The 22,393-nt window shown below is 32.2% G+C and overlaps 3 protein-coding genes across 3 annotated transcripts; all 3 read right to left on the reverse strand.

Annotated features, from left to right (window-relative positions):
- Window positions 1–3,088: 3,088 nt before the first annotated feature.
- On the reverse strand, window positions 3,089–5,262 carry LOC127143757 (RING-H2 finger protein ATL43). The gene is made up of 2 exons (XM_008455313.3): window positions 5,113–5,262; window positions 3,089–4,801 (listed from the first exon to the last, which is right to left on the reverse strand). Exon 2 carries the CDS (start codon window positions 4,797–4,799, stop codon window positions 3,600–3,602), a length of 1,200 nt encoding a protein of 399 aa, XP_008453535.1. The 5' UTR covers window positions 4,800–4,801; window positions 5,113–5,262; the 3' UTR covers window positions 3,089–3,599.
- Window positions 5,015–7,264, reverse strand: LOC103494219 (ABC transporter I family member 17). Its single transcript, XM_008455315.3, has 4 exons — window positions 6,861–7,264; window positions 6,447–6,767; window positions 5,917–6,104; window positions 5,015–5,705 (listed from the first exon to the last, which is right to left on the reverse strand). Exons 1-4 carry the CDS (start codon window positions 6,904–6,906, stop codon window positions 5,451–5,453), a joined length of 810 nt encoding a protein of 269 aa, XP_008453537.1. The 5' UTR covers window positions 6,907–7,264; the 3' UTR covers window positions 5,015–5,450.
- A 1,563-nt stretch (window positions 7,265–8,827) lies between these two features.
- On the reverse strand, window positions 8,828–11,894 carry LOC103494216 (phospholipase A2-alpha). Its single transcript, XM_008455311.3, has 4 exons — window positions 11,617–11,894; window positions 11,477–11,519; window positions 11,195–11,320; window positions 8,828–9,169 (listed from the first exon to the last, which is right to left on the reverse strand). Exons 1-4 carry the CDS (start codon window positions 11,740–11,742, stop codon window positions 8,994–8,996), a joined length of 471 nt encoding a protein of 156 aa, XP_008453533.1. The 5' UTR covers window positions 11,743–11,894; the 3' UTR covers window positions 8,828–8,993.
- Between the last annotated feature and the right edge of the window lie 10,499 nt (window positions 11,895–22,393).

Genomic DNA, 22,393 nt, shown 5'->3' on the forward strand with positions numbered 1-22,393 from the left:
GGAGCTCTTCCTATCACCCCCAATCAGATGGTCAGACCGAGGTGGTGAATAAGAGCATTGAAACATATCTGAGGTGTTTTTGTGGGGAAAAACCGAACGAGTGGAGCCAATGGTTACATTGGGCAGAATATTGGTATAATACAACCTATCATAGTTCCATTGGAATTACTCCTTTTCAAGCTGTGTATGGACGCCTACCTTCTCCCTTGATTTACTATGGGGATATGGAGACACCTAATTCAACACTAGACCAGCAGCTGAAAGACAGAGATATAACATTGGGAGCCCTGAAGGAGCACTTGAAACTAGCCCAAGAAAGGATGAAGAAACACGCCGATAATAAGAGACGAGAAGTAGAGTTCCAGGAAGGGGATCTGGTATTCCTCAAACTGCGGCCTTACAGGCAGACCTCCCTCAGAAAGAAAAGAAATGAAAAGCTATCACCAAAGTATTTCGGGCCTTATCGAGTCTTAGAAAGGATCGGAAAGGTAGCATATAAACTGGAACTCCCCACAGCTGCTGCTATTCACCCCGTGTTCCATGTATCACAATTGAAGAAAGCTGTCGGAAGGGGAGAGACTGTACAACCACTGAATCCGTATATGAATGCAAACCATGAATGGATTACACGACCGGAAGAGGTATATAGCTATCGCAAGAATCCAGCAACGAAGGAGTGGGAAGCCCTGATCAGTTGGAAGGGATTGCCCCCACACGAGGCAACATGGGAAAGCTGCACTGACATGAAATATCAGTTTCCAGATTTTCACCTTGAGGACAAGGTGGATTTGGAAGAGGAGAGTGATGCTAGGCCACCAATCCTATTTACATACCATAGGAAAAATAAGAAGAAACATGAAGCCAATGAAAGAGAGACAAGTGGCAAGAAGGATCATGGCCATGAGACCAGCCCCGAGGTAACACGTGTTGAAGGGGAAGAAAGCAAGGAGGAGGGGGACCAGAAAGTGGGACCCACAGTTAGTTAGTCGTGGGCAATAAAAAGGGAACAGGAGGGCAGAGAGGGGTACGAATGTTTTTGGTGCAGAGAGGGCAGGAGCAGCCACCTCCAGAAAGGGGAGGGGTGACACCAGGTTACCGTTTTATTTTTGGTGCTTAAATAGCCTTAGGTTGGAGAGGAAGGGGAGGAAGGATTGAGGGAGTTCTTGTTTTTCGTCTGTGTCCTTGTTGTTACATTTTGTGTGTGTTTTGTTTCACCAGCTAATTTTGTTCTGTCAAGTCTTGGAGAGGATATTGTCATTAATCTTTGAAGTGTCTTAATACTTGATTTTTGTGCTGTAATCTGGTTTTGGAAAGTAAAAGAAAAGGGACGAGGTAGTGTCTTAACACCTTCATCGTAGATCAGTATCGACATTTCAAATCTTGGTTCTAACATATTATTTAACCACTTTTCTTTTCCAATTTCCCTTTTTGCAATTGCCTCCGAATGACATTTTAATTTTTACCTGTGTTGCTTTTTTAATCGTGGTTGTGTTGTGTCACGATCTCCATCTCTTCATTGTTGTTTCTATGTTTTCACCATCCCCATCCATGGCCCTCACATGGACCTTCCTTGAATGTTATTAAAAACACTTGGAACTGCTTATTTCCCCCACCATGTAAATTGCAAATCAAAGCCCTACAAAATTCAATGTGATTGAGAAGTACTTTTTCTTTTTTACCCTAAAATAAAGTAAGAAAAATTCAACCACAAATCTCAAGCTAGAAAAAGAAAATGTGGAAAATGTGATGGGGAGAGAGAATAAGATGATCAATACAAAATAAGTTAGCAACAAAATTGCAAACAGAGAAATGTTTAAAAGAGTTCTTGGTAAGGCTGCTTGAAAATTCTAAGTGATACCATTCCCAGCATATGTGATTTATAGGCAAAAAGGAATCTCCTCTAACTCCTTAGGTTTATTTTGCAAATCGCACCTTGAATCTACATATTTATATTGTGTGGGATTGTGAGTTTTAAATTGGAAAATTTGGGATGTTTCTCCTTATTTATTATTGTAGGTTTGTTTGTTGTTGGAAAGGTAAACTAATCCCCTTTGGATTAACAGGATCATCTTAGATCAATGTATTCGTGTGAAGAGTTGGATTGCAAATTGATCAATTTTGTGTAGCTTGTGGAACTTAAGAAACAATAAGTGCTTTAGAAAAGGTGTGAAGACATAGTTGCCCTCAAGTGCTCGATTGAATTTCATCTTCTCGACAGTGAGGCTCGACTCTAAGGAGAAGGAGCGAAGCTAAATGCATATACGACTCGATCAAAAAAGCGAGGCTTTTGAAGCATTTGTGCTTTGAAGAATGATTGTAGGAGGCTGTAAATCTTTTTTCATGGAGGTGGAGCGCCGACATTTTGTAAAGCTAATGTGTTGTCTAGGAGGGCTTGGTGGTGGTGCAAAGTGAATGAGTCGGGAACATTTTGTTGATCAAGGTTGAGTAGGACGATTAACCTATGTTTTTTAAAAACTCTATGGTTTTTAAATTATTTTGATAAAATCAGTTTAAAATATCCTAAAAAGGTATTTTGAATGGTTGTTTTTCCAAACTGATATTTTAAAAACACATTGTAGTACTATTGTTTTCTTTTGTCATATACTTATGGAGGAGAACAAATATATGCCCACGCATTAGTAGTTCGACATCCTCTCAAAGTGGTTCTTTCATCTAAAAAGACGATTTTCTCAATAGCATTAGGGTATGGTTGATTGGTTAATTGGGTTGCTGTTCTTGGTTTGTTGCCTAATAATATATTTTTCTTTATATATTTATATATATAACTAAACCATAATTCTAATCTGCAAATGCAATAAACTTTTTGATTAAGACACATAATACTCAGTTTTTTTTCTTTTGGCACGTTTTTTTGTTTCCTAATTTTCACTATCTTCTAAACGTTACATTTATACATTTCCTAACCTTCGAATTTGAAATTTAACACGGTGTGACAATGGCATTCAGTATGATGGTTCAAAATCAAAGATAATGATAGAAAGTTATTTGAAAGACTGCAGATTTTTGTTTTGGTTTGTTTTTTGGGGGTAAATTTAGCCTCCAAAAATAATAATAAAAAAAAAAGTAGTTAAAAAGAAAAAGTAAAGAAACTAGATGAATGAATACAAAGGAAAAGCAATGGCATCACACAGAGCACATCATAGAGACCAAAAGCTGAGTTAGGACAAGATGGTTTTGTAAACAAAAACAAACCTTAGGTTCGTTATTCCTACACTATTTTCCCTACCAAAAAAATAAAAAACTCTAAATTATTTCTATCTTTTTAACATATCAATCAAAATTTCCCCCTCTATTTCTCCTCCCTTCTACTGTTCTCTTTTTGTCCCTGTCCCCTTCCCTCCGCCGCCGCCACCGCCGTCGTTAACCTGTCCTTTTCTCCTCTTAATGGAGAATATCAATGGTGGGTTGATTCAGAAAAGTTGTAATGGTCAATGGGTCGGTCTGTTTTTTTATTTTTATTTTTCTTTTTCTTTTTGGGTTGCTCTGTTCTAGAACCTTGTGGGAGCTTTGAGTTATGTCCGTTCATCCGTGATTTCTGAATCTGACACTGTTATTTATTACACCATCTGCCATCATCATCATCCGGTCCCTTTTCCGGCATGCTTCCCCATCATCCCCATCCGTCGCTGTCTCTTTAATTCTACTGGTAATGAAGCTACTGAATATCTCCGGCTGTCGGATATTATCATTTCTGACCGTAGATACAACAGATCCGAACCTTGGACATCGCTCCATCTCTCCACCACCGGCATCCTTGGCGACACTATGATCCTGTGCTCCAATCTGTTCTGATTCTGATTTTGATTTGATTTCTCCTCCGGCAAAAGTGACCCGTCTTTACGGTGCCTATCGAAGCACCCAACAGACACCGTTTCGGTTCTCTTGCTGTCGAGTGACCGTCTCAACAATGCTGGATCACGGTAACTGGACTCCCCTGTTCTCTTCTCGCCGACTGACGAGTGTCTACCGGAGACTCTCCCGGATCCAGCCTTGCCGCTTCTTCTCCCCTGTTCTAAGTTCAACACTACATCCTTGGAATTCGATTCCCGTGGTGGTGGTGGCGGCGGCGGTGGAGGTGGTTGGTTATGGAGAAATATATTGACGTCTTCCACTAATAACACGTCCTCTGGGTCGACTCTGTAGCGACAGAGAGGGCAAGTCGAGTGAGCATCGAGCCAAGTATCGACACATTCGACATGGAAAGCGTGTTTGCATTTCGGAAGAAGTCTCAGAACCTCCGTCGGCTCGAATCTGTTCAAACAAACGGCGCATTCCAGGCCTTCCTTCTGTCCACTCAACGACCCAAATCGGAAAATCGGTAACGATTCGATAACAGTCTGGTCGATGCCAGAGTTCTTCCTCGTCGAGAAGCTCGGAACACCCATCGTCGTATTGGGACGCATCGAGTAACCGACCACCACCGCCCCATTCCCACGCTTGCAGTGCTTGGCGTATAAAAGTAGTAGGAAAGTAATAGAAAAAGTGGTGGTTAGAACACCCACCACCACCGCCATGCTCGGCCGGAATGGAGAGTAGACCGGCTTCTCCTCGGGAGGTGGAGCAGAGGGAATAAACGGCGGTGGTGGGGGAGAAGAAGAAGAAGAAGAAGAAGAAGAAGAAGAAGAAGAAGAAGAAGAAGCAAGAAAAACAGTTTCCTTAAGATGGTGGGTTAGGATAAGGTTTAGAGATCGGAGGTCGGTGGTGGGAGCTGCCGGAGAGACGGCGATGAAGAGGAAAAATAGAGAGAAGAGGGAGAAGGAATTGGGAAGGGTGCCCATGTCTGAATCAAACAGAGGAATGAGTTAGAAGGAGAATGGGGAGTGACTGGTGAGGGAGCAAATAGGAATTTTAAATTTTAATTATTGTCTTTTGTTTTATGTTTAGACTAAAAAATAAATAAATAATTTTATTATTTATTTCTTATTTAGGATTAAGAAAGATTCGGATTTGGGGATGGATATAATTTGGAGAGATCATGCAAAAACAAAACAAATCCAAACAAACATAAAAGCTGTTTACTTTAACATTATAATTTTTTTTTTAATTTATTAAACATTTTCGTAAATTAAAAAAAGAAGAAAAGAAAATTACTGTAGAAGGGAGGATCGTGACGTGGCAGGAGTGAATGTGGGTCCGGGAGGTAACCTAGCACGTGACTGATGTTGGGAGCCTGCGTGCATCAGAGCAGACCATTGGATCGGTCCCCGCCCCTATTGGTTCACTTTGCCAACGCCATTCCTTCCTACAAATTTTCACTCTTAACACTCCTCTTCCCTTTCTTCATCCCGATGCTCAATCTGACTTCCATCTAGATAACAGTTATCACACCTTGCACTAATAGAATACAACAGTTGCTTATTTTTCCAGACTTGTTAGAGGCAACAAACATTCAGGAGTAGAGGACATAACAACAACAATGCACGTTGTTTTCAAGAGCTGAGTTCAAGGAACTTGAGAGCCATCGGGTGCTTTGCTTCCGAGAGTTTGTTCGGTGGTAGAATTTCGACAATCTCCCCATTCACGAGTAGGCAAACTATGTCTGCAATTCTCTGGATTTGTTTGATGCTATGTGAAACCATTACGATTGTTAATCCCCATTTCGTCTTCAGCTTCACCAATACATCTTCGATGTTCTCGGTCGAGATAGGATCCAATGCGCTTGTTGGTTCATCTAGCAACAATACCTTCACCAGAGCAGAGATCCCATCATCAATTCTAACACATCCATTGCTAAACTACATCCCTAAACAATCAAACAAACACAAATGCCATTCCAATTGTATATTCTCCTGCTCGACTACCCGGATTTTGTATCTACTTAAGCTATCATTCATTAACATTTTCACTGAATCACTTGCAAAATGTAAGAGAATGTAATGGATGCGAGTAAAATACCTCAGGTGTATTGGCTAAGGTTCGAGCAAGCGCAACACGTTGAGCTTGCCCAACGGATAGTTCGGAGCCGATCTTGCTAAAGAAGGACGAGTCAAGATCTGCTAGACTGAGTAACTTATGAACTTCATCATCACTCAGCTTCTTTCCCCTCAACTGAGGTCCATATCTTATATTGTCAGCAACAGTACCTGAAGAAGGAGAAAACATGGAAGGTTTGTTTTGAAAAGTAACCAACAAAGCATTTGAATTCAACAGCCACAGTTTTGTTCTTGAATTTTTGCCAGTATCAACCTCGAAACATAATGTCTTTGAAGCATTTAATAAGTAAAATTCATCACTGTTCTTCAAAATCAAAGTTCTGATGAATTTAAATGCTATGTTTTTCTTCCAGATTAATTGAACTTTTTGCCTAAAGTCAATCCCTCATAACTAACATCAAGACGTTTCAATTTTCTATGAATTTCCCAAAATTTCCGATTGGAAAAAACGAAACCCTAGGCGCAAAGAAACAAGAGAAAACGGTGTAGCACCTTCAAAGAGAACAGGAATTTGGAAGAGCATCCCGACTTTCCGGCGAAGACCAAGAACGTCGAGATTGACAATATCTTGGCCGTCCAAAAACACGGAACCCGCCGGCGGCTCCCACAGCCGATTAAGAGCTCTAAGGGTCGTTGATTTGCCACCGCCGCTTGGCCCTATAATTCCAACGATCTTCCCTTTAGGTATATCCACACTGATTCCTCTGAGAATCTGATTAGTCAAATTACGTATCCGAATCTTCACATGATCATCCACCCCTCTATTTTCAATTTCCTCATTCACCACAAGTAGATGCTCTCGAAGCCCATCGTCTACAAATCGAAACCAAATTTCCAATCACCGGTAAGATTCTAATAAATCAAAAGAGCAACTAACCAAATAAAATCGAAAATTGAAGAACTTACGGATACCGTCGGAGTCATTAGCCGGAGTAAGAGTATCTGGAATCATTCTAATCAAGGGGAATTGAGTGAAACAGAAGATGGGGAGGTTGGGATGAAAGTTGGAAGAAGTTGGGGGTGTAAAAGAATGACGGTGAAATCAGAAGAAGGTGGATTGAATCCTTAAATCGGTAGCAGATGAAAATTGAAATGAAACAGATGGATTGAATCCTTAAATCTTTGGAAATCAGAGTGGATTATAACAACGATTGTTGTTTTGTTTTGTGATTGTCGTTTAGAATAATGTCAAATTTTCATGAAGACTTTCATGGAGAAATAAGCACATGAAGAAGAGTAAGATGTTGTGGTGGTGGAGAAGAATATTTCATAATGATGGCCACTAGAGATTCTAATCTATTATTTTATTATTAATTGATTAAAGTATAATTGTTTCTTGTCAATTTGTATTATTTTGTTCAAAATATGGATATGTTCACGTATTTACATTTTTCTTACGTAATATTTTGAATTTAATTGTTATATTAGAGTACATTTTTAATCTCTCGACAGTAAACTTATTGACTTCTAAATTGATTATAATCGAAAATTTATAATCAGCATATTAGGTTAAATGAAATAATATGTAAAAACGGATTCATATTCAAATTGTACATAGACTTTGTAAATACAAAATATTGTAATCACAAATTCTTCAAATATACAAATAAGTAGTTGTAGAAGAGAGATGGATGGTGAAGAGATTTTGAACAATTCATTATAGCAATCACTAACATGTATAACAAATTGACAATGACCGCGAATAAATGAATTGACAACCGTGGGAGCGATAAAATATGGCGACTTACCAATTTTAACAAGATCTCACAAGAATTTTAGCAAAATCTTCGTGTTTCTTTTTGCGTATGTCCGATAAAAGAAAACGAAGTGTGGAAGAGAGTAAAAGGTTTATTAATTCACACCAAGTGCTAAAGCAAATGAACAAATTGTTGTATTTCTTCTCTTGCTTCCTTCAATTTGTTGTGTTTATTTCTTTGAGTATTTCAAAATTTTTAGAAATTGACGTCTTAATTATAATTTTACCATTGAAATTTATTTATTAATAATATATTTATATATTTATATATAATAGAATATAAACATATAAAAATCTCTATAAATATTTATTGAATCACATCCAACAATAACGACGAGTTCGAATATTTATACAATAAAATCGAAATAAGTCAGAAAATAATATGTTAGCTACATGAGTTTTTTTTTCTTTAATATGTTCAATATTTTGAAAAAACCCGTGCCTTGCACGTGGTAAAAATACTTGTTATAGAAAATTAAGAGAAAAAAAAAAGTTTATATATTTTGATAATTTCTTGTCTTTTCTAATTAATTCATTATTGTTAATCCTATTTGTAGATAAGGTATAACTTTGTTGCACATGCCTTCTAGATTTAATGCACAACTTTAGATGTAAAGTTTATAAAATAAAACCAAACATTTGAAACACAATTAGAAATTCTGTATTAAATTTATATTCACATTTTCATTATATTAAAAAATATATGACATTTCTTTCTCTATTAATAATTTGTTTTGCTTATTATTTAAAATGCAATGTTCTCCAATTACCATGAAAACAAACATTAATCACTAAAAAGTGTTTTTTTTCAAACTATGAAGAAGAATTATATGTTGATAGAAAAAAAAAGAAAAGAAAATATGTTTGGTATATTTTTGTAAATAGTTTCAATATTTTTATTATATTTTAAAATGTCTTAAAATCAATTTTGAATTTGATAAACCAAACATCAAAATAATTTATAAATAAATACTTTTTACGATAGTAATTGCATTTAAATCACTTCAAAACATTTAAAAATAAATTTAGCTCAACACTAATATTAAACGTGATGACTTTCCTCTCCCTAAAAACATTAGATTCAACCGTCCGTCATGGAAAAAAACACTTCAAAATATGTCCTAAAATAGTGAATATATATAAAAAGATAAAAATTTCATATAAGAGGGAGAGAAATTGGTGTATGTGTTTTATGCCAAACAACAATATGTAATAAAAGGAAAATGAAAAGATTAAAGATTCAAATTGGGTATTTGTAAATAAATAGGTAGGGCAGGGGGTAGCTAGGGTTTGTGAAAAACTTTGCCTGCAATAAGAGCAGCTTCCATGACAAAGGAGATGACATCAATGACTTCATCAACTTGGCATTTGTTTCCTTTGAAAGGTCTTGATCTTGATCTCTTGAAATTCTCCATGCAATTCAAGAAGCTTTGGCTGCATTCTTGGCTTAGATAGTCATCTAAAATTATAACAAAAACACGTACACACTCGTAACTTCATTTGGTTAAAACATATATATATATCTTTGACCATAAAATATTGTTTGTATTATGTTAGAATGTCCAATTAATTAATGGACTCCAGACACATATACTCTTATTGAGAGTGAAGAAAAAAATGTACGAGTGACTTTAACGCTTCGAGATAGTGCTTTTGTAATTGGGATTAACAAGAGAACTATTCCGTGAATGATATTGCTACAATTGTTTTACATAGTAGATTTCATTATAGTGAACCATAGTTTTTAACTCTCATTTTGGAATTTTAAGTGAATTCTTATTGTTTCCTAATTTTATGGTTCATTTTTAATTCCACAATCGTTTTCAATTTCTTCATGTGCTAAAGATGTAAGGTTTTTACTAATAGATCGATGGTTCAAATCTCTTACAACATGTGTTGTGTGTTGAACTCTAAAAGAAATAATAATCGGAAAGCGTAGTATATGTAGGTAGGGTTGGCTAACTAATTGTTTTAATAATAAAAAGAAAAACCTTGAGTGCGGAGAAAGCAACCCCAATAACGAACAACGTGCTATATGGGACACATCTTAAAGGAAATGAAAAATGAAAGTTATATATTTTTATAAGCATGCAAGGAGGATGAAAGTATAGGATATTACGTGCAACCTAAGTTGCACCTAATCGTTCTCTTTATTATTTATTTTTGAATTGGACTTAGTATTATATAAAAGAAAAAAAAAATTGGATTAGTTAACTCTTAAAGGTTAACAAGTTATAAGAGTTCAAACTAAAATCAAATAAAAGGGAAAGTTGGATAACAAAAAAATAAATATTTCTAAAGTTTTTTTAGAACATTTTTTAATTATTATTTTTCTTTTATTGGAAAAGGTTCAAAGTCCAAAATTTGAGGTTTGTAGTAATTCCTCACATTCCAATGAGAACAATTTCTCTACTTTAATTTGGTCTCCCACCTAATTCTATTGCACATTAAACAATATATATTGAAAATGAAAAATTAAAGAGCCTTGAATTAATTTCATGTTTTCTTTTTAATAAAATAAACTTAATTTATTAAAACCACAACACATTAAGCTTTTAAATGGATCTCAATAGCCACCTTTACATGTGACCCTTTTTGGTTCTCTCAAAACAAAGAGACAAATTTAGCCATCTCTCATCACATACCCTAACTCCTTCAAAATTATACATTGATTGGACTAAACAATACACAAAAACATCAAATAAAGAATCAAATTAGTAATTTGTTTCGGAACGACAACAAATACTATACATACTTCTACATAAAAACTCTACTTCTCATTGATTAATAAACATGCCTTGAATGTGGCATATTCATTAACTATCTATCCGACTTTCTATATGATCACACTAATCACACCAAAGTTTATTCAACAAACATGTCACATCAAAATTATACCAACAATTTTAAAGAGATATGAACTAAATCAGAGTAACAAACAAATTGACACATAAAAGATATCAATTTTGATTATAAACTTGTACAACGTAACAATTTAAAATAATTTCATCAAATTGGGTTCTAAATTCAATTTTTTCTAACAAAAAAAACTACAAAATCTTCATAAATTCATTAAATTTAATAAAAGGGAGTTTTAGACAATAGGACCAATCATAAATATATTAATTAACCATTGAAAAAACTAGCTTTAGTATTGTTTTAATTTCACCAAAAAACTGTCAATTCCATTTTAATTGTGCCATTAGCTTAATTTCTCCAAGACTTATTTATCTATTGACTTCGTGTATTTAGAAAAAGTAACATAGAAATTTAATCCTAAAACACACCAATATCATCAACAATCAACTGATGTTCGAGTGTAACAGTAACTTTAAATTCTTCCTACTCCATTTGATGTAGACATCAACTTTATCAAATATGTAGTTTCAATCTCTAAGACCAAAGATTTGAGGATTCTAGGCCTAACACATTGTGGGAAAGAAGAAGAATTGGGTGGAAATAGATGAGAAGTATATGTACTAACCGTTCTTGGCAACAACACAAGCATCATGCTTCATACAACAAGCATCCAAGCCATCACAGGGGCGTTCCCCGGGGCACCCACTATACAACAGCCCGCAATATTTCCCATATCTCAACAGTGGAGGCACTACAAAACACACACACAAACAAACAACAATAAGATACAAACTCGAACTAAAATCGAACATAAATCATGCGTTAGAGATCGGGTTTGGATTGACTTCTTTAAGTGCGCCGTTAAAAAGAGTAATTCCAAACAACAGCTGATTCTTAAATAACTAACCTGAACAAAACTCAGACTCACATTTTCTACTGCAATCTTTACTCTACAATATGAAGAAATCAAACCAATTAAGAAGGTAGAGAAGATGAAATTAAAGGAAATAGAGAGGAAGAAGATGAGGATGAAATTAGGAGAAGAACCATAGTGATGGAGGCATCAAGGGCTTGGACACCAATGTTGAGAGCATGAGAAGGAAGAAAGGCAATGGATGGCAAAAGAAGAAGAAGAAGAAGAAGAAGAAGAAGAAGAAGAAGAAATTGAGGCATTTTTCTTTTGGTTGGTGGGAAAGGCTGTGAATGAAAAGAAATTGTGGGGTTTCTGAGTAAAAAGAAAAAGTGTTTTTGGATTAAAAGAAAAGAAAAAGGAAGGAGGAAAATAGTTGAAGTGGTTTTTGTTTTGTAGTGGCTCGTGATATGGTGTTTTGGAAACGTTTGTCAATTTGATTGAAGGAGAGATGAGGGTAAAAGGTAGTCGTGGCATTCGTGGCTCTTGCTCTCCCCTCGTGAACAATAATATTATAATTTTTAGAATACTTTCATTCAAACCCTACTCTTCAAAATAGAGGTTTGATTCTTTTATTATACACCCGGATATAAGTCGAGTTAAGGTTTTATTGATCGGTTGAAGTTGTTATATTTTAAATTAATTTTTACTTTGATAATTATTTTAAATTTTTTAAAAGTTTACCAAATATTAGTTAGTAAGAAGTACGAAAATATCAAAAACTATATACCAAAGATGTAAATAAGCTTAAAACTTAACTGAAAATTAAATTCAAAATTTCAAAGTTAAAAAGAGGTTTTTTTTTTTAAGTAATTAAAATACAAGTTTAATCATGAATGATCAAATCTATGACATTTTAAAAGTATGCAATAGATTGCAAAATTTTTAATTTTATATCATCATTCTAAAAGATGTTAATAAAACAAAGTTTAAAATATTAATGATGATAAACTATCAATATAATTTCAACTTTACGAAAATATGTGGTTGCGAAAACTTTTTAAAAACAAACCAACAAAAAATGTATTTAATTAAATTGATTAATAAACCTTTTGCATTTATCAAAATGAGTTAAATAAACGAAAAATTATAGATTTTTTTTACCTTGATATAAACTTTATAAATATACGAGATAATATTGATAAAAATATCGACATGTAAACACGAGATAATATTGATAAAAATATCGACATGTAAACGATGATTAAAACGACAAGGGATCAAATTGTCTTTTTTAATGGATTTAACATGTTATTGATGTCTTGTCTTAAATATTTTATTACACTGTCACCATATGATTTATTTTGAAACTAATTATTTGACAAAATTTCAATTAAAAACCTTTTTTTTTTCTTCTCTCTCCCTAAGGACAAAGGAAGATCCAAAAGAATCTTTTAGGAAGAAAAATGAGGCCAAAAGATGAAAAGGAAAATATTTGTTTATTCTATACACATACAACTTGTTCATGAATTTTACTTTGGGTACAACTTTATTTAATTTCAAGCTTGCTTTTGTTTTAATTAAGGATAATATTTGGGTTTACTTCAAATTTGGAGATTATTGATAATATAAGTTTAAATTTGGTTTATTTAAATTACAAAATTATTTTGTGAATCTTAATTCTTACCAATGTAAAATTTAATAAGTCTATTCTCTTTTTTTTTTTTTTTTTTTTAATTTAATAAAATGAATTTTATCTCTTATTTTAGTAATGACAAGGTTACTTAAATGGATCATCTCAAAAGAAAAACAAAAGTTTACTAAATTGATTATTGACTTAAAATGTTGTTGGAGAATAACCATATATGGTTACCCATTATTTATTGATTTAATTAATATTTTAAATAGTTGTTAAATAATTATAATCAACATTTTTAATGGATTTTTTTGTTAAATAAATACAATTAACATTATCTATGGATGCAGCTCTAAGTAAACTTCAATCGTCTTTAATCAGTTTCAATTTTTGGTAATCATAGGATATCCTTTTACATCTAGTTTTGGGATTTGGAATAACGTTGAAAAGATGGACGCTTTTTTTATTGAAGATGCATTAAAAATCATGGTGGTTAGAAAGATGGAGACGGTTTAATTTTAAATCGAAATAGCATTAAATATAAAGATTGAAAATATAAAAGTTGCTTAATTTAATGAACATGTATTAAAGATAGCGGTTGAAAAAGTAGAATGGCTTAGTTTAACGACCTTAATATCGTATAACTCAAAATGGTATAAGGTTAGAGGAGAAATATAGAGGTAGTTTTTGTTCAAATATTGATGGATTGATATACTTTAAATTAGTCCAATTTGTAAAAGAATGGAAAGTTGAAAGCCCAATAAATGTAAAAGCCACATCATCTAGAGCCTGCTAATTTAGCATTAGGTTGTGAGTTTTTGATTCATTCTTATCCTTACAATTTATAATCTTATACTTTCAATTGCTACTACAATACAATCAAGCTATACGACAACCAACAAACAATCTTTTAATAGATGTATCATAATAACTACGTATGTTATATTTTTCAATTACTTTTATACAAATATAATTCACTATTGTTATACCAAAAGAAAAGAGTTTCATCTCGTTTTATTCTTTTCAATTCAAATCTATCTCAACCTACGGGTAGATAAATAAAGTAAAAAGATGAAAAATTGACGGACTTTAATAGTAGAGATTCGAGCGTGGTTTTCTTCATTATTCTCTTTACTTTTCTTTACTTAATGTATGAGGGTACTTTTGTAGTAATGATGTGTGGTTAAAAATTCTAGTTCTAGGGGTATTGATAAGCTTACTTATGGACTTATGCTATAATGCAAAATATTTTCAACGGATGTTTGTCTTTGACTGCTTTTCAATATATTATTATATATTAAATTTTATTACATCGATTAATCATAGATATACATTAGATTAAATATAATATTCAATTCAAAATGTTGCATGTACAATTGAATCTTAGGATCGAATCATTAGCTAAATGTTTCACGGAAGTGGTTCAATTGTTAACGAAAGGTAGTGATGATTGCTCTTAATGCTATGCTTCTTAAATTCACTACAAGAAATTGGACTATTCTCGACGCACAAAAATGTCGGGAATAGTGGAAAATACATCGAGAAAACAATTTCCGACACAAAATCGTGCGTCGGGAAGACCGTCGGAAGAAATGCGTCGGTAGACCTTTTCCCGACGCGTCACCAACAAGGCGTTGGGAATACCCTTCTTCCGATGTTGTTGATGCGTCGGGAATAATGAATTCACGATGTCATCATTTCCAACGTCAGTTATGCGTTGGGAATAACCCCATTTCCGATGTTTGTATTGCGTCGGGAAATATTTTTAATATGTAACTTTTTATTTTAATTATGTAATTTTTATTTTTTTCCTAAAATATTTTCCTATAATGTTTTTCAATCAAGTCTCTATTTCCTAAAATATTCACATTCGTTTTCGATTAAATTAAAGAAAATTCAAAATAAATTAGTGAATTATGAAATACAAACACAAATTCAATAAAAAATTTAATATTCACATTTATAATATTTGTCTTTTACAAATATACACAAAATGAAACTTATAGTATTTATCTTTTACAAATATACTATAACTTGACTCCACCAACAAAGAAAGCTAGAAGTTTCTATCAACAAGTTACAGTAATCATCATTTGTGTAAAAAAAAATTACATTGAAAAACATTGCTCCGCTTGAAAGGATGCTGATTGACATCCACAACATTGTCAGTGATATTCACACCACATATATTGCAATTCTTCTCCTACAGATCCGAAGAGCACAATTCAAAATTTAAAAACAAATCCATATGAATGAGTGAGCATAAATTGAGCAAAAAGTAAATTGAACATCTGAGAAAAGCCTAGAATCTACAACATCAAATCTATAAAGTACAATGATCAACAATGGAAAGCAATCTTAAATCTACATAATTGAAAAGTCAGTAGTGTAGCAACTAATTTATCTCAAGTAATAGTTAGCAAAACTAAAGCAAGGAAAAGTTTGATAATTTAGTTAAATTCAATCATCATAACAAACACACCTCTCTTCATCATCATCAACTTCTCCATTTCTATAAATTCCTAGGCTTTGATATGTCTAGCAGCTTCTTTTAATCCTCCATTTATACACTTCCCTTTTTCTCTCCTAACTTCAAAAACAAAACTAAGAGTGCTTTTTCTTTTTAATGTAATTGATGTTGATATGTGTCAAATTGCCACAAAGTTAAATGTGGTTGGTTTAAACAACTAAAAGAAAGCTTGGAGTTGAAACAAAGCTATATATGTATATATGCACAGCATGATTGAACAGTTGTTGGTTGGATTGAGAACTCAAAACACTCTAACAACGACAAGTTGAACGCTACAACACATCCAAATATTATTGTTGTTTTCAAATAGCCTTCTCTCTACTAACAACAATGTTTTTCTTGGTGCAAAACATGCTAATCTAAAATGAATCCAATACAAAAGCCTAGAGATAAAATGACAAAGACAATACAAATTAACTAATCTAAAACCATAGAGCTTCAATCTCATTCTTAAACTTTTCAAAATGGTTCAATCAAGTCTCTACTCAACAACGTTCTAAGAATTGGTTGTACTAATTGAACACAAGTTCTCATATTTTTCCTTTCCAACACAAGTTCAAATTATATTTTACATTCCCAAACGAAGAGTAAGAGCATTCCAAACTTGTTCGTTTTCCCAAAAGGGAAAGGAAAAATACAACATTTTGTTTACAGATTTTACAGAATTTTAAAAATACAAATTTAAAATTGCCCTCTCAACTCCAATTTCCTCCAACAATAACAACATTACACATATTCTATACAAAAATACATTTAACAATCAAAAATCTATTCCAAAACAAAATTCTAAAACAATTTTTTTTTTAAAAAAAACCCTAAACTATCTACCCTAAACCTAAAAATTAACTTATTTAAACTTACCTACATGGTGGCAGATGGCGGCAACGAAGGGCGACGGCAGCGGACGACGACAAGGTAACTGCGGCAACTCCTTCTCCCTTTCTTTACTCATTTCCTTCCCTTTCTTTGTTTCGGTTCTGTTTAACATAAAACTGAAATAAATTTATAGAGAATCTTCCGATGCACCACGAAAACGTCAAGAGATCCCACTAATGGCGTCGGGAAAATGCCTTATTCCTGATGCCGTCCCGGGGGCTTTGCCGACGCATAAGGGATGCGTTGGGAATAACCCGTAATTCTCGACGCACTATGCATGGCGTCAAGAATACATGCCTGCCATAATTAATGTGGCCTTATTTCGATGACTTTTTCCCAACGCTTGCAGTGCACGTCGGGATTGTTGGAATTTATGTCCTAAAACTTGTATTTTATTATTTGATTCAATAAAGTTTATTATTGAATGCTATAATCTTAAAACCAATAAATATTAAGGTCTCGAGGCTATTTTACTAAGTTTGTCAATATACTTGAACTTTATGTAGAGACATAAACATGGATTAAGTTCGAGTTAATAGCCTTAATAGTCTATACTGTATGAATAAGGTTGGGCGCCTTATTCTGGAAAAACACTATGGATGCGGCCCACTCCGTAGTTAGTACAAACGATGTAATCCTGAATCGTTCATGTAGAGACATGGGAGTGGGTGCATCCTATGTAAATGGTTTGTATAAGACTGGAACCACGAAATAGTCACTTTTAGTTATAACACCGTAAACTATAAACTGACTATTTCAATTATGATGACCTAGGTAACTTGATCTTAATCCTAAGCTAACTATGAACTTCTCATATATAAACTTCTCATTACAAAATGAGAATTGATTGATGTTTTCTAAAAAAGAAAAAGATTACCTAAACGATACACCTAATCGCCTATCTTCTCTCTAAATGATTTCCTTCACAAAAACGAGTCCCACAACTCGGTTCTTGGTCCTGAGATTAGTAGGTCAACTTATTGGTTGTCCTTTGCTTGTGATCTTTAGGCAGAAAAGAAGCTTTGGAACGAAGAAGAAGTTGTGAACTACAAAGGTAAGCTCATCGTTTACCTTCTATACTCTTCGTTTTGGTCTTTCGTTTAGTAGTTGCATGTTAATTTCTAAATTGTTTAGATGCATATAGAGTAAAGCATGATCCTTAGTCTTCCGTTGCTCCATGCTCTGTGTTGTTTTTTCCAGCAGGGATAACCTACCTTTTTCGACGCCATTCCCGACACTAAGCCTAATGCGTCGGGAATTTCTTTTTCTCCCGACGTCTTACCCTTTATGTCGAGAGAGCCTGTTATTCTCGACATCGTTTCTGCCGACGTCTTTGGTTGCGTCAGGAGATCTCCGATTCCTTTTAGTGATTGTTAACAAGAAATAATTCATCGTTTAAGGTTGCATGAGAATAAATTGTTATTGGGAGACAATAATCTTGAAAATAGTTTCTAGACTAAGCATATCATTGACATGACAATGATCAAACGAAACCTTTTGCATGACTTGATAAAATATATAATTAAGAAATTTAATACCCTAAAACATCACCGTCTCTTAAGTTTCAAATTTATCTTTATTTTCTTTCTTTTATTTAAAAATCAAAATCTTATCATCAGACTAGTCTAATCTTTGGATATAATCAACACAATTCTTAAATAGATAAGTTAAATCAGGTAATTTGATCCCAGAGGATGATACTCAATCTCTTAATCGTTTTACTATAACTTGTTTCATGCACATGCAGTAACAACATGTTTTTGGTCATCGCTAACCAAAATACTCAGTTAACCTATGAAAACAAACTTAAACTAAAATGACCAAGTGAGCACTTACTCTACTTCAATAATCACCCCCTTTTTAAGATATTAAGAAGGAAGATGGAAATGTTGTTTCAAAGAATAAAATATTTATCTTCATGATTTAATAAAAACTGCAATGGAATACATAGATTTCAATGTTTCCTTAAAAAAGATAAACAACACATTCAAACCTTCGACAGAAAAAGTCAGATCGCCTCTAGTAGAAATCGAATTGCTAACGACAGTGTCACCCCTGCATAATGGTTATGGAAAAAAAAAAAAGAAGAAGAAAAGAGAAGAAAAAAATCTCACCTTTTGAAGATAGGAGATAAGTTTTTTCTCTTATACCTTTGTTCTGCTTGATGAAGAAAGAATGATTAATGTATGAATCTATTTATAAGGTCAGTAAGGTCTAATTTTTAATAGGATTTGGAATGATTTTAAAAATTTTAAATAATAAAATAAAAATAAAATTCAATTATATTATGTTATTTTATTTTAAAATAAAATCTCGGATTTCACTTTTGAGATATTTAAATTTTTTTAGTTTTTTAATTTTTTAAATAAAATAAAATTCAATTATCTTATGTCATTTTATTTTGAAATAAAATCTTGAATTTCACTCTTGAGATATTTAAACATATTTTAATCTTTAATTTTTTTTAATAAAACTAAAATTTAATTATCTTATGTTATTTTATTTTGAAATAAAATCTCGAATTCCATTTTTTGAGATAATTAAACATATTTAAAAATTTAAAAATTTAGATTTTACCTCAATTTTTATCTTAAATTTAGATTGTAGCCATAAATCTAACTTTATCCCAAGATTGAAGTCTCATATTTATCTCAAAATTAGATTTGGTCATTTTATCTCAAAATTAAAATTGGTCATCCCAATTTCTTGTGCATTCTCAAGAATCATTAAAATTTAAATTTTTATTCTCAAATCAAAGTAAGTTAAAAATAAAAGCTTGAATTTTTCTCAAATTAAGGATGCACTATATTCCAACTCTTATTTCAAATTTAAATCAAATTAATGTACTAAATTCATAGTTTGATTAATTTAATATGTCAAATTGAGCAAAAAAAAAAATGCTTGGATTTGAACTTCAATTTTTTTTTCGAGATTCACCCAGTCTGCATAAGAAATTTTGGAACTAATCACAAATTGTCATGTCATTTACTAAAATAGTTGCATTTGGGATTAATAAAAAATTGACATGTGCCTCAAATTAAATTTAAGGATAAATTGGTCAATTTTGATGATGTCACATGCCTTTATTACACAATTGGATAAAAAATAAGCTTAATTTAGGTCAAATGTTAAATATGACAAAAATCTATGTAATTGAACCCATGGGTGTGGTCCATGGACCAACTAGGCCCAAAACCATAAAAGTTTACCAGAGAATTCTATAAATAGAGGAGTTCTCTTCAAACATTTGAGGAGTGGGAAATTTTTTTACTCTAGAAAGTTTAGTGGAAATTCTTCCAAGTAACTCTTAAAGTCGACCACCCTCGAAGATTAGAGCTCTTTTGAAGATACAAACTTTTTTCCAAGACTCTAACTTCAAGAACATTAAGTGCTTCGCTTTCTCAAATCAAGCGTAAGCATCCAACCGAGAGAGAATCAGAGGATCATATTCCAGAGATATTGAACCACATCGCATCAAATCAACACAAGCACAACACAAGTTCAACTCCATGAATCAAATTTCTCTAAAAATCTCGTGTGAACAGTTATATTTTCAATTACTTTTATATAAATATAGTTCACTATTATTACACTAAAAGAAAAAGAATTTCATCTCGTCTTATTCTTTTTAATTCAAATCTATTCTCAATCTAGAGGCAATAAAAAGTAAATTGATGAAATAGTACAACAAATTAAAAAAATTACTAAAATAATTTATAATTGAGAAGTTAGATAAGTCTATACCACTTACACGAGCAAATTTGATATAAATCATATATATTTGATCAAGAGGTTAGAAGTTTAAATTTTCTTGTGTGTATTGTTGAAATCGAGAGAGATTGGAAAAAAAGTTTTAAACAAGTTTCCAAGCTTTTCCACCATCCATATTAAATTATTTTAGTCTTCCAAAGATCATGACCAAAATGAGTACTATTTTGGCTTTATTACTCCATTTTGCTGAAAATCCATACCATTTATCAACACAATTGTGGCTGTGGATGAACTTGCCATTTGCAACTATACCTCATCGAGAATTCCACGTTTCCATAAGCAATATCAAAATATTACAAAAACAAACTTAACTCAACTAACGTATAGTACACATAGTATTAATAAAGGTCTATAATTTGAAAATTTATTCTTGTATAATTTCGTGAGTGATTTTAGTATTCTTAATTAAGATTACGGTTCAACATTCAACTCTAATTTAATTCCTATATAGTTAGGTAAAACTTCACCAACCATATATTTATCTCATTACTTTATCAATAATGATGTATTGAATTTTAAAGTTAGGTAAAAGAAAAAACGTATAATTTTTCGAGTGGGTAAATGTAATTTAAGAATGATTTATGAAATTTCACAAAACAAACAAACATTTTCAAATATAGTAAAATAAACCAAAATATTTATACAATATAACAAAATATCAATTTCTATCCATGTTAGACAATGATAGCTATTGATCCTAGAATGTATATAGAATGGTCTATCAATGCATTAATCCAAAACTATACCAACCAAACTAAAATTCCATCCAATACACATAAATGAGTCTTAAGGTCCAATAATTTCAAAACTATAGTGATAAAATGAAAATTTTTTCCTATACTAATTAGTAAAACCACATTTAGTTTTTAAAAGATTTTAAGATTTCACGCATTTTATGTGTTGCCTTTATACAAATAGAATTCACTATTGTTATACCAAAAGAAAAGAGTTTCGTCTCGTCTTATTCTTTTCAATTTAAATCTATCTCGACCTACGGACAGACAATTAAAGTAAAAAGATGAAAAATTGACGGACTTTAATAGTAGAGATTCGAGCGTGGTTTTCTTCATTATTCTTTTACTTTTCTTTACTTAATGTATGAGGGTACTTTTGTAGTAATGATGTGTGGTTAAAAATTCTAGTCCTAAGAGTATTGATAAACTTATTTATGGACTTATGCTATAATGAAAAATATTTTCAACGGATGTTTGTCTTTGACACTTTTTAATATATTATTATATTTTGAGTTTTATTACATCGACTAATAATAGATATACGTTAGATTAAATATAATATTCAATTCAAACTGTTGCATGTACAATTGAATCTATAGGATGGAATCATTAACTGAATATTTTACAGAAGTAGTTCGATTATTAACGAAAGGTAGCAATGATTGTTCTTAATACTATGCTTCTTAAATTGTTGACAAGAAATAATTCATCGTTTAAGGTTGCATGAGAATAAATTGTTATTGGGAGACAATAATCTTGAAAATAGTTTCTAGACTAAGCATATCATTGACATGACAATGATCAAACAGAACCTTTTGCATGAATTCATAAAATATATAATTAAGAAATTTAATACCCTGAAACATTACTGTTTCTTGAGTTTCAAATTTATCTTTATTTGCTCTCTTTTATTTAAAAATCAAAATCTTATCACAAGACTAGTCTAATCTTTAGATATAATGAACACAATTCTTAAATAGATAAGTTATTTAATCTGGTATTTTGATCTCCGAAGATGATACTCAATCTCTTAATTGTTTTACTATAACTTGATTCATGCACATACAGTAACAACACGTTTTTTTGTTATTGCTAACCAAAATACTCAGTTAACCTATGAAAACAAACTTAAACTAAAATAACCAAGTGAGCACTTACTGTACTTCAATAATCATCCTCTTTTAAAATATTAAGAATGAAGATGGAAATGTTGTTTCAAAGAATAAAATATTTATCGTCATGATTTAATAAAAAAATGCAATGGAATACATAGATTTCAACCTTTCCTTAAAAAAGATAAACAATACATTCAAACCATCGTAAAAATTATTCGAAAGAAAGCGAACGCACAATAGTTAAAAGCTAAATAGTCAATAAAGGAGACGACATAAATAATTTAATCACATGTGATCAAGCCCATGACTCAA

This window comes from Cucumis melo, chromosome 2 (assembly GCF_025177605.1).
Source record: "Cucumis melo cultivar AY chromosome 2, USDA_Cmelo_AY_1.0, whole genome shotgun sequence".
Lineage (NCBI taxonomy): Eukaryota > Viridiplantae > Streptophyta > Magnoliopsida > Cucurbitales > Cucurbitaceae > Cucumis > Cucumis melo.

What these genes read in the sequence shown, in the direction of transcription:
- LOC103494219 (XM_008455315.3), bottom strand. Translation starts at nt 6,906, where the DNA reads ATGATTCCAGATACTCTTACTCCGGCTAATGACTCCGACGGTATCC. An exon ending in TAATGACTCCGACGGTATCC is followed by an intron (nt 6,768 to 6,860) that starts GTAAGTTCTTCA and finishes TTCGATTTGTAG; the next exon opens with ACGATGGGCTTCGAGAGCAT. An exon ending in AATTCCTGTTCTCTTTGAAG is followed by an intron (nt 6,105 to 6,446) that starts GTGCTACACCGT and finishes CTCCTTCTTCAG; the next exon opens with GTACTGTTGCTGACAATATA.
- LOC103494216 (XM_008455311.3), bottom strand. Translation starts at nt 11,742, where the DNA reads ATGCCTCAATTTCTTCTTCTTCTTCTTCTTCTTCTTCTTCTTCTTCTT. An exon ending in TGAGTCTGAGTTTTGTTCAG is followed by an intron (nt 11,321 to 11,476) that starts GTTAGTTATTTA and finishes TGTGTTTTGTAG; the next exon opens with TGCCTCCACTGTTGAGATAT. An exon ending in TTGTGTTGTTGCCAAGAACG is followed by an intron (nt 9,170 to 11,194) that starts GTTAGTACATAT and finishes TTATAATTTTAG; the next exon opens with ATGACTATCTAAGCCAAGAA.
- LOC127143757 (XM_008455313.3), bottom strand. Translation starts at nt 4,799, where the DNA reads ATGGGCACCCTTCCCAATTCCTTCTCCCTCTTCTCTCTATTTTTCCTC.